The sequence below is a fragment of the Dicentrarchus labrax genome, unplaced genomic scaffold (assembly GCF_905237075.1).
Source record: "Dicentrarchus labrax unplaced genomic scaffold, dlabrax2021, whole genome shotgun sequence".
Taxonomy (NCBI): domain Eukaryota; kingdom Metazoa; phylum Chordata; class Actinopteri; family Moronidae; genus Dicentrarchus; species Dicentrarchus labrax.
Genome location: NW_026136723.1, coordinates 19,761,075 through 19,773,763, shown reverse-complemented (window position 1 = coordinate 19,773,763; position 12,689 = coordinate 19,761,075). Strand labels below are relative to the sequence as shown.

The following is a 12,689-nucleotide window of genomic DNA, read 5'->3' as shown; positions in this document are numbered from 1 at the left end:
AAATAAAATAAATTCATTTCATTGTGGGTTACAATATAATTCTTTGACATAACCTGCATTTATTGTTTCTTTCCTGATTTTAATCCAGCTGTAAGATTTACAGCATGAACGTTTAGTGTCAACACAACTTAACCACTTCCAAGTGTTTTGGACAAGAATCAGTAACACAAGTTGAGTGTTTCAAAGAAAAAGAAGTTTATTTCATTGTGCGTAACATTAGAATTTTTCAATTTCATGGTGATTAAGTAAATAGTAAATATTCATTCCTTCATCAGAACAGCTGTCATGAGACACTGCTCTTTCACAGGGCGGCAGCGCTCTATGTTGGCCCCAAGAGGGCGCTTGATCCTTATTTTTTGGTGAAGTACTCGTGGCACATCACAGTGAGGCAGAAGACCATCTTGCCAAACTCGCTGAAGTCCACGCTGTTGTCCTGGTTTTGGTCCAGTTCCTTGAAGATGCGGTCCACTGCTGTCTTGTCACTGGCTTTCTGCAGGTGAGAAAAGTCAAACAAACATGTAGACTGGTTTTACACTCACACGCATCACTCGCACTGATCATGAAACTGGGGGAAATTCATGTGCACGACCATAAAGCACAACAGGCTGTGATGATGCACAAATTCTACCAAGTACATTCTCCATCATACATTCAACACACATTGTACATGCCAATGGGCTTCCTGGTGGTTGTGCAGGACTGAGATGGAGAGAGGTCAGTGGTCACTCACCCCAAGCAGATCTCCAAGTTCATTCTGAAGCAGCTCTTTCAGCTCTGCCTTACTCAGAGTGTGGGGGTCCCCCTCCTTGCCAGCATACTTACTGAAGGAGCTGATGAGGAGGGCCATTGCTGTGTGGACGTCAGACATGACGATAGCTGGAATAAGAGGACAGGAAGAAAGAAAAGAGTTGTGAGTGTGTGTACATTATGATGGAATGATTTCAGGTCGTAGTATCTTCATATGAACTGTAGAAGTTTCTTAAGGATTCTCTTAAGGCTCTCACTCAACACTGCTGTGGCTCCATCTAGAGGCAAAGTCTAGGACTGTTAACTTTAACTGGTGCGCACTAACGGATCATGTGGCATTGTGGTCAGATTTGGAATGTTAACAAAGGACAGCATTTATATCCACAACTTGAGGAAATAGTTGTAGGCGAAGAAATGGGCACAGGCATTTGAGTTCATTTCTGAGAGGAGTGCTGGCCCTGTTTGGTAAAACTGGGCTTTAAAACCTTAAAATCAGACATTCTGGTTATAAGTCTGCCTCACTATTGTGCTAATTGTTTGAATTTTTTGTATATTTTTTTTCCTCTTGCAGTTTACAGTTTAAGTGGCTAATATATTAATGTCCTGTAATTATAAATACAAAATATATTCCTAAAGTAGCTAAATATATACATAAAGGTTTTATTAAGAGTCCTTGAGCACCAAGTAGTGGCTGACACCATTGCTTTTGTCTGTGCCAGTGTTTTTCTCTGGATTTTCCACTGAGCTGGAGATAAAAATAAACCACCAGGTTTCCACCGGGGCCCAGCCATTCTCATTTCCCCCTTTCACCGGTCTCTAGCGCAACGTCTCTGCCGAATGACACAGGACATTGTTATGGCAACAGCTTAATCTCTCCAGGTAACTCAGTTGAACTAGGTAAAGAAGCAGGTCAAGACTTGATTTAAGTCCCAGTAGTGATGTCTGAAGTCTGTTCTCTTAACGCTGTACGTCTGATGTTTTTTCCAGTGACTCCATGAACCCATGGGAGTCAGTTCTGGTTGCATTCTGACTCACATGGTCTTGCTCTCTCTCTCTCTCTCTCTCTGGGGTGTGGTAAGCTGAGGAAACTGTGGCAGCAGAGGGTTTGTAAACAGATTCCAATTACGGAGGAAGAGAGCACCAAACAAATACCATACTACTCATCCGATGTTTAATTAGTTTGTTTTTGTTAAAAGTAAAAACGAAAGCTTGATGCTCACTTTTGAATGTATAATGCATCGGTTAAAAGACGATGCAGGTTACACGTTGCCAAATAACTGGCATCGGAGCAAAATGAGCAATGTCTGCTGCAATGTTTAGTTTCACAAGCAATAAAGAGAAGTCATGGTTGGCTGAAAACACAAAATGCACACAGAGATGGTAACTTTGCATTTGTATTTTACACAAATAAAACTCACTGACATGACATTCAACTTGTTGCATTCATAAGAATTTCTATTGGACAAAAGCTTTAATGCATTTTATAAGTCAGCAAAGGAAATTAAACAACAAATAAAACAGCATTGTTTAGATTTTCTACTCACCAAAGATTTGTAGAGTTTTAAGGAACTGAAGAGTTAAAGTCAGTCTTGGAGGAGCTGTAGTGATGTAGAAATGGATGCAAAGGATGCTTTATACACCACCGCACCCTTTATCCCTCCCTCCATAAAGCTCCTTTCATCTTCAACCACTCCTACTTCCCCCCCTTGTCTTGTTACTTTTTTTTTCATTTCACAAGTTATTCTTTTTTGAAACACTGGGTTTATGTCTTGTTGCTTAGAAAATAATCAACCTCAGCTGATGATTATTCATGCTGGTTGTTAGGGAGTCTGCTATGAATCAATAATTTCTACAGTATTATGTATACAGTTAACTATAGTGCATGTTTGCAATCAGGAAGGATGCATTTTTTTCTAGTTTATGATATGTTGTCAAGATTGCTTTTGAACCATTGCTATTAAGACGGTAGACAACATGAGGTATTTAGAAGAAGTGGAGCAGTGTGTTGTGTCTTTAAGAGTCTTTTTCTAAGCAAAGATTGGATGTTGTGCACTTCAGGCTTGTTACAGCTACAGTATTATTTGAGCCAACTAAGTCATGTAACAGTATTTTTTCCCCATTTTTTTGATGGAATGTATTCTCAACTCAACTCAACTTCATTTATACAACGCCTCTCGTACAAACACGCAGCCCAAAGTGCTTCACATAGCAAAACAAATGCATAGAAACAATATAAACAATCATGAATAAAATTGTGCAAAGCAAAAAATGTATACAATAAAAACAATCAAATGTAAAACATCATAAAAATAATACAATAAAATAAATAAAAAACATAGATTTAAACATAAAAACTAACATTACTCCAAAGTAAAAGCCAGATTAAAAAGCTCCAGTATTTAATATGCCCCTAAAATCTAATATCCAAAGGCAGTGAGTTTCACAGTTTAGGGGCATGAAAACAGAAGGCATTCTCAACAGTACTTTAATGGGACACATAAGTAACATTTAAAAGGAAAGCGGTGAAGGACCTCAGTGATCTGGGTGGAACGTCTCCGATGCATTTAGGATCACCGTCATTTAAAGCTTTAAAAACAAGTAAAATCACTTTAAAAATCAATTCTAAAAGATACAGGCAGCCAGTGCAGTGTTTAGCAGAGGAGTGATGTGATCCATTTTCCTAGTTTTAGTTAAAACTTTTAACTGTTAGTTCACTTGTTTTTTGTTAACAGCATAATAACTTTTCAGGAAATTGAAAATCAAAAATGTATTTATTTAGCATTTCTTGTGTTCATTAAAGATTGAAGACGATGTTTTGCAAGTTGATGAGGGGAGGGATACAGCAATGACTGGTGAACTGAATGACTTTTTGTAATGTTGTGGTCACATACAGCTGCTCCATTTAGAGCTTTGATTAATTATTTATTTTGAAAAAATCCAGTTTGTGTGATTTTAGCCTGGACCCATGCAAAAACAAATCTCCCAAGACTCTTGCTGGTGAGGGCAAGAGACAAATTGGAGCTGTTTTGAGATGTTTTAAGTAGTTTTCCCCTCAAAATAACTAACTCAATCAGTACACATTTTTGCACATGCTGAATCATAATCCCACTTTCTTCACTCTATTTGAGGTTTCAGGTTTGTCATGTTGTGTGTGTCCCTGTGCAACAAAGCTCAAATGCATTTCGACCATTTTTCAAATTTTCTACAGATGCAGACCACATGTGACGAGACCTCCGCTGCAGTGCCCTTCTTGAAAAACCTACAGCCTGGACAGATCAGAGACTTAAGCAATGAAAAGTATTTTATATTTTAATTTAAGTGTGGATTTAGTTTTCTATCCAAGCGTGTGTCAGAGGACACCTTAATTATATATTATAGTAACTAATTTCTGGTGTTTGTTTGCATATAATTGACTTTTTTCCCCCTATTTTTACCTTCTTGTTGGAAATGCACATGATTCTTAAACTAAAACATTGGGCACAGTGACTCACTGAGCGTTGATTGTTATGGTCCAGAGTAGGTCCTTTCCTCCTTGCAATTTTGTGGTGGAGGCTGTGACTCAGAGAAATGTCCCTGAAGCTCATGACTCATACTGCAGAGACCAAAAATCAGAGACATGAAAATCAGCACTGTGGCAACTGTGGATGTTTGTTTGTATACGTGTGTGGTCTGTTGTGTTGTGTATGACTTTGAGTTCCATATCAAAGGTCTTTTCCTGTCTCTCCTCTCTGGTCAGTGTATAATTGTTTTAGTCTCTAATTAACAACTTAATTCAAAGTCCAGTAAAGTACAGATCATAGGCTAGAAGTCAAGTCATTGTCACCAACATTCATGTATTCTGCAACTGAATTTATAATGCAAATTCAATCTGAGATCTTTTGCAATGTCTGGAAAACATTAGTCAAACTTTTTATCCTGTCCTCTTCCTTCTCCATTTTACTCACTCACATCTACCAAATTAGGGAGGGAGTATCCATGGAAACCACATTCTGTATTATATCCAGCTGTGATTCATATTAAACTATTTGCAGTGCAGCTGAAGCGGTTTTAGTCACTTATCAAATACTCATGTCCAGCATTATGATTGCAGTTATACTCTCGTTGTGCCATCTAGTGGTCAAGCAGAAGTACACTTAAAAGAAAGCATATTTTCCTAGAGTTTTCTCTTGCAGTCATGTCCCTTTCTGAAAACAACGTGATGCAGATCAAGTGAAACGCAAACGCCCCAGCATTTTTAAATGTAACATCCATCCAGGGCTGTATGACCAGGAGTTTTACTGCGGGGTCATGAGTCTCCCCAATACATCCCACACCCAATCAAAAAAGTTAAAGGTTAAAAATTTATTTAAAAAATATTGTTTGGATTTTAACTAGTATTTACTGTAATGTTTTTGGCTGCACTGATGATGACAGGAAGTGTGAGAACCACATGCAAACTGGGAACTGGTTTTAACCCCTAGGCCTCTACCAAGACCAACATTTTTCACACTGCTAACAATCAAGTACTGGAAGAGAAACTGAGTCTGACAACACTACAGTTACCTTAAAAAATAACCATCATGTGTATGTTTTTAATTGTGGAATGTATGATCTTGTAGCCACCCTTCAAAGATGGCATCCACTCTGGCCTGGAGCAGTTTGTGGTTGTTTTACTGTTGCATGATGGGGTAGAAAACTGTGAATATAGTAAAGCATTGCCTCACATCTACGTGACAGCGGAAAGCAAACAAAACAAACATGAAGTACTTGCACATATTTATAAGCTGCATCATCATCAGCTATAACAGGATCACAATAGTCTGATTTAATTTCCCATGGCAACAGCTACAAACCGGATTTTGCAAGGGTTGGCAGGTTCAGAACATTGGTGTTATTGTTTAACAAATGAAACTGTCCACGGAGAGGGGCTGTTCTGCCTGTGTGTGTCCAAGGAAGGTGTGGCATACATTAGTGAATGTTTGCTCATACACACCTTCACTGAGAATCCATTGAGAAATCTTAAAACTGTTAGGATTGTTCCAATTCACAAAGGTTCTGACAAAGGTCGTGATCTCAGTACTAGTGAGCCTCCTTACTAAGGAAACAATCTTCGGCATATTCTTTGAACTCATAGATCTGGTCTGCTGCTTCATGCTTGGAGAGAGTTATTCAGCTTCACAAACAATGATTGTATTGTTTTAGGCCACATGATAAACTTAAGTATAAATCTCTTTTTACCAGAATATACATACAAAAACTACACAAAAGTGATATTGTGAAAACAGTCAGCAAAGTAGGAATTCCCGGCTGTAAACTCAGCTGTGTGTCACATGGGCGTGGCGCTTGTGTAAACTGAGGGGCAAATACGAACTACTAACCACACACACACACACACACACACACACACACACACACACACACACACACACACACACACACACACACACACACACACACACACACACACACACACACACATTTTCACACTCAGAGCACTGTAACCTAGCAACTTCAGTGTTTAGCCTGTTACCATGAACATTGGTAGGCCACAGTGTTGAGCCCTGCCCAAGGAGGTGTGTTCAAGGCTCATATGACTTATTTTGCCCTGATTTTAAGCTTTCAGGCAGGCTTTCCTCAACCAGTTCTGCCTACTTCACTGGGATTGGCAGACCCTGACCGCAGCTGTGGCCGAAACCCTAAATTACAGAAATCCTATCCTATGACTTAAACATTTGATTGGTAGAGCCTGTCAGCACGTAGCCTGAGAAGAAGTGCTGCCTGAGAGGCTTAATTTTAGAGCAAAATAAGTCTCTTTTCTGTTCAGGGAGAGTCAGAAAGAGGGGGGTCATCAGACATGAAGCACAATGAAAAGAATTTGGTGAAAAAACACTGGTGTACTGATCTGCTGTGCCCTGTGACGTCCTCCACATTTCTTCACAGTGCTCAGGGCTGTCTTGCTTAACAAAATCAAATTGACTAGAATGCAACAAACTTTATTCTGTTATGAAGCGTCCTATCACCTGATTTATCTGTTCATGAGTGCATCAAAATTTAGAGAGTTGCTACATCAGCTTCACAGAGAGGTGTGTTCATGCCTGGAACATTCTGCAGATTCCTCAGAGCAGTGATAAGCAGGATTTATCAAACAGAGAGGGAGAGGTTTTTCTGCCCTTTTACACCCAGGGAAGCATAAAATACAGGTGGGAATTGCATCATCGCACCTAATGTCACTCGTACAGTTGCCAAGGGAGTCAGTACACTGTGAGATCTCTGGAATGAGCTTCACCAGGGCATGATATTAACACAAACCAATGGCTTGGAAAGTGCTATGATTTGGGCTTTGGGCTTCCATTTTTAATATTTGTGCAAGTAAGAACTTGAAGAAGCATAGGTGTTTTTATATTTGAATGGAGGAAAATGTATATATAATGTATGTATAACATGTAGGCAAACACATAACTTACACATACAATAACCACTGGACACAACAGGTTTGAAATTTGTCTGTATATTTAATGGACAAAAATATCTTTACAAAAATTGAAATGCTTTTTGGTCTCTTGTAGCCTCCACCGCTGTCGCCTTCTACTTCTTTCCCGTCTTCTTCAGGTGAATCTGATAGCACTGCTCACAGGCAATGGAAAGTCCAACAACCAGAGAAACAAACTCTTCAAAGTCCACCTTGCCGTCACCGTTGGTGTCCAGGTCCTTCATGATTTTGTCCACAGCAGCAGGGTCCTTCTGAGACTGGATTAAAAAAGTGGTTTGAGGAGGGGGGCATCAACAAGAAAACTTTGGGTTATACAGTATTATGTGATCAGGGATGTTACAATTTTAGACACTGTGATTTTGCACTTCACATGTCGGTCTCATCTCACCCTAAGGAAGTTAGACAGCTCGTTCTCCATCAACTCTCTGAGCTCTCGCCGGCAGAGTACGCCGTCCTTAGAGGCGTAGCGGTGGAACACCTTGATAAGTGACTCCATGGCTCCCTCGAGTTCTGAAGGCATGGTTGCTGAAGTCTGTTTAGACTGAAAAATAGAGAAGAACTGGTTGAATATGATCATTGATAACTGATAGCATACAGTTCAGCTTCCACTTCAAAATGGAAAACACTGGCTGTGATACTTGATGTTTACTTATCAAAAGATTCTTGTGCAAGACATGTTCTACTGATGACCTTATCTAAGGATTTAAAGGGGAATGGGGAGTTCAAAAGCCAAGGAGCGGATCCTCTCAGTGTCAACAGTAGCCTTTCTTTGCATGAAACAAATGCTGGATCGACATATCAGCAATGATCAGAGACGCTTGTAGAGAATGTATTCAGTGTCTTGGGTAAAATAAAATCTGTCCTGCGAAAGCGGTTAGTTCCACTAAAAAGGGATAGTGTGTAGCTGTTTGAAGGGGAAGCAGCACTCTTTACCCCAATGCCCCCTTCCCACTGATGAAGTAATACTCATGAGAAGTGAGATAAGGTCTGTTGTTGGGTAAGCAAAAAAGAAAACTATCACAAAACAAATCAAACAATGTTGAACACACTGTGCCCTGTTGCTAGAGTTGAAACTTTAAAAAAAAAAAAAAAAAAGGAGAAGTGGGAGGTAAAACAGGGGTTTTCTGTTATTTGTGTCAGAGGAAGTGGAAAACTTAACATAACAGAATGAGGGAAAAAATGTGTCAAGGCACAAGATGGTGGAATTGGATGCAGATAATGAGTGGGGACGCTACAACAAAAGAGAGAGCACAAGTATGTACATGCCCACAGTCCAACCACACCCTTTGTAGAGTACCTATAGGATATATGTACTCAACTGTGTTAACAAGAAAGAGATTGTCCAGTGGAGTAAAACGTGATAAACTGGACAACATGAGAGGTGTAGTCTTCCAGTTAGTGCTTACTGTATTAGCCAAATTTATACATCTTAAAATAATTCTTAAAAAAAGTTATGTAAAACTTGTGAGAGAATGAGAGAGTTCAAAGCTTAGACAAAAGAGGCATCACCTAGTACAATCATATACATACATATACACTCCATAATTCTTCAAAAGATGCACAGAAAAAACTTTTTATAAAATAAATTAAAAAAAAAACTCCCCTCAGGAAAGCTTTAATTGACAGATATAAAAAAGGGATTAATCCAGTACAGTGTCCTGCAGGCTTTTAAATGGTCTGTGAAAAATCCCTGACAAAGTAGTACGTTAGTTCTTACCGTGCAGGACTGGGACGTGGTCGACGGAGCAGAAGTGGGAATGTTCAGAGGTCGGGGAATAAGTGCGGTAGAGATTTTATAGTGAGGCGCCGCCCTGGCTGCTGTGCATTATGAGTCAGGCTTTGATATGAATAGTGGACCCTGACGACTGTAAGTGCAGAGGTGGTGGGCGGTAACTGCACAGTGATAAACTCATCATTAAGCGTGGGAGTGGTTGGATTTCCATTTTCTCCTTTAATAATAAGATAACTTTGAATTTGTCAAACAAGTAAATAAATAAACAAGAAGGCTGCCACTTTATAATTGTACTGCTATAATAATAACGGTAGAAGCAGCCCTATAATACACACATTCTTCTGATAATGTATAAATAACCTAGAGAAATCCTAATTAGTATAGGCTCTCGAGGAAAAAATGCGACTATAACATGATTAATAATCGATTAATCATGTTATAGTGTGTTGTGTGTGTTGTGCAAGACAAGACCTGCCCCTTCAGCTATGTGTTAGACTTACTTTGTAATGTTGAGTGATGACAGGAAAGAGGACACGGAGGTAGGTAGTTTTTTCCAAGCAGAGAAGAGAGCTGGACGACTGACAGCAAAACACGATGGAGTTAATGAATGGGGCTCAATGTAATCTGTAGCTAAGAAAGCCAGTCAGTAGCATTTGGCCACACTGCAAGCTAAAGATAAAGTCACACACACACAAAAAAGAAAGATCAATAGTCCCTTTGTAAATTTGTGACTTATGTTCCTATGAGATATCTATATGCTGTGCATTAGTCAATATGTTTTAGTTTACAGTGTTTTCTTCCATAGTGTTGCTTTAGGAGCTGCTTTAGTATGCTGCTAGATCTCAGAGAGTTTGTGAATGCAGACCACAACTTAACAAAACAAAACCACGTACAAATTACATTCCATCACATCAAGTTTGAAGTACTTGTACTTTATTTTATTTCCATTTCCTGCTACTTTATAGGCTACTTCTACTCCATTTCAGAGGTAAATATTATACTTTTTACTCTACTGCACTTATTTGATAAGTTTAGTTTCTAGTTTCTTTCCAGATTCAGATGCTATTGATTCCCAGGGTATAAATTCACAATCTAGCCAGTAGTATCCAAAGTATATACACATTTACCAGCTGCTGTATTTAGGTGATAGATGAACACAAACTGAAAGGGCCATTCTGGAAAAAGAGTATCCTGTACTTTTGAGTATATTCTTCTGATGCTAAAACGTTTGTGCTTTTACATGAACAACATTTTAAATGCATGATCTGGAATCATCTGACTTTACAAACCTCTTTGGGCTGTTTTAGGAAGTGCGCTTTAATAAATGAAGAATGGGCCCTCTGGTGGCCAAAATATAGTATTACAAACCTACACTGTTTCACCTGGGGAGCTGATGTGTGTAAAAATAAACATTAAATACACATTTGAATAAGAAAGCTAAGTTTTTGTTAAATGAGTCATATTCTCCTTTCATGCTCATTAACTGACTGAGTGGTGTATGAAAGTATATATTATATTATATATATTGCTTTTAAGTAAAAGTGCCATTTTAATATCATGGCTGGTCAAAGTGGAGTTAAATAGCTAATATATACATTTATAACATACATACATTACATACATGCATTATATTTCTGTAAACTAATAGTTGAGTATTAATGTAAAATCTTAATATGAAAATTAAACTAGTTATGCTGAAGGCCTGTCCCTTATTTTTTCTTCTTATATTATTAATGAGGTTGCATTTGAGGTTCCAGTATCAATAAGTTTACGTTTGTAAAGGTTAATGGACATATTATTATTTCTCATATAAACATATAACAACACAGATAACCAGAGCCAACTTCCACCAGGACACACCACCAGTGACCTTGCTGTCATTGTTCTTTGCTTTATTGGTGTATCTCAGTACATCAGCTCAGGTCCATAAGAACAATTTTGAAGAGTTAGAATCAGATTTATTGCCAAGTAGGTTTTCACATACAAGGTATTTGCCTTGGTAAGTTGGTGCATAACAGTTAAACATAGAAATATATAAATAAAGATACAATTAGAGACAATAAAAGGAGACAATATATGCAAATATAAAAAGAGACATTAGCAATCATTAGCCACTATAAGCTACTGGTCATAACAGACCAAGTAAGATTGTAACAGAAAAAAGCCTGAGTGTATTTAATTGAGCAATGATTTGTTTTATTGCTCATGAATTCAAACATGTCAATTATAATAACTCTTCCTTCAAACATGACTTAAATATATATTAAATATAGTGCTTCCGTCAAATTTTTGGAAGGTTTGCAGTGGATTTAGGTCAGAATCCAGTATTCAGGCCCCCTATTTTCCTTTCATATCTTCAGCTGATGAACTGAAAAAGTTGCTGTCATTCAATGCTGCTATGACTCCATCTAGAGGCAAAGTCTAGGCTACAGTGGGTAACTTAGCTTTTTATGTACAGTAGTACATTAGAGACATCATCTGTGGTTCCTCTCGCTCCACCTAGTGCTCCTAATGGCATTCGCATGAACAGCATCTGAACAAGTATATGTGGATTCTTGCACATGCCATTAGGAGCACAAGGAGGAGCCAGAGGAATCTGATTTATTATGTTTTTTTAACTGATTATCCGTCTCATATACTACTAGTTTAAACTACTTATATAAAAGTTACCTTTAAAGGGTTAAAAGGGCACTTTCCTTTTATCTGGACTTTAAATAATGATATAAAATAATATAGACAAAATAATTGTATTTAATATATTTAAGTCGTCTCGTCTTTCCATTAAGTCGGTTCATTCAAGTGTTTATTTTTTCCTGTGCCAACCAGAAAGTGTTGTCAGTCAGCTATTTGAATGCAGCATACTATTTTTCTTTAACAATATATTTATTGTTTTGCACATAGAGAATATACAGTCACAGGGACAGTAGTTATGAACACCCCCCCCCCCAACAGTATAAACATACAAGGAAGGAAAAAAAAAAACATGCAGCATACTATTAATGTAGACTCTGTTTTCATGACACTGGATGCCTGACAGGTGTTTTTTCCACTGACTCCATTAAGCCAAGAAAGTCAGTTCTGATTTCATTAAGAATGAAAGCTTGATGCTAATGTCTGAATGCACAATTCATCAATAAAAAGACATTGCAGGCTAAGTGTTGCCAAATTACTGGCATAGAAGAAAAAATTAGTTTCACAAGCAGTGAAGAGAAGTCATAGTTGGCTCAAAAACACAATAACAACAATACACAGAGCTGGTAGCTTTGCATTTGTTTTTGACACAAATAAAACTCACTGAAAGAATTTCCTCTTTGGTGCATTTTTCAAGCCAGTCATTGGAATCAAACAACAAACAAAACAACATGTTTAGATTTTCTACTCACCAAAGAAGTAAAGAAGAAATTTAAGGAGATGACAGTCCGTTTTAGAGGAGCTGTAGTGATGGAGAAATGACTGCAAAGGATCTTTTATACACCACCACACCCTTTATCCCTACCTCCACAAGGCTCCTTTCATCTCCAACCACACTCCCTACTCCACTGGATTATCATTTTAGAAAATAATAAAAGTATCTATTATGCAGAAAAATGGTCCCTGTGATTGTTTTACTATTATATATCACATTTTACTGCTGCAGATGTTTAAGATTGAACTATTCTATATTTAATATATAAATATTTATTGGAGCAAAAATATTTGCCTCTGAGATGTAATGGAGTAGAAGTGTTCTTCAGGATAGTA

The 12,689-nt window shown here is 38.0% G+C and overlaps 2 protein-coding genes across 2 annotated transcripts; both read right to left on the bottom strand.

Annotated features, from left to right (window-relative positions):
• Positions 1–171: 171 nt before the first annotated feature.
• Positions 172–2,448, bottom strand: LOC127357930 (ictacalcin-like). The gene is made up of 3 exons (XM_051390526.1): positions 2,292–2,448; positions 731–876; positions 172–490 (listed from the first exon to the last, which is right to left on the bottom strand). The coding sequence occupies exons 2-3, from the start codon at positions 866–868 to the stop codon at positions 350–352; spliced, it is 279 nt and encodes a 92-aa protein (XP_051246486.1). The 5' UTR covers positions 869–876; positions 2,292–2,448; the 3' UTR covers positions 172–349.
• Positions 2,449–7,218: 4,770 nt separating this feature from the next.
• Positions 7,219–9,093, bottom strand: s100a10a (S100 calcium binding protein A10a). Its single transcript, XM_051390229.1, has 3 exons — positions 8,934–9,093; positions 7,605–7,757; positions 7,219–7,473 (listed from the first exon to the last, which is right to left on the bottom strand). Exons 2-3 carry the CDS (start codon positions 7,734–7,736, stop codon positions 7,312–7,314), a joined length of 294 nt encoding a protein of 97 aa, XP_051246189.1. The 5' UTR covers positions 7,737–7,757; positions 8,934–9,093; the 3' UTR covers positions 7,219–7,311.
• Positions 9,094–12,689: the final 3,596 nt, after the last annotated feature.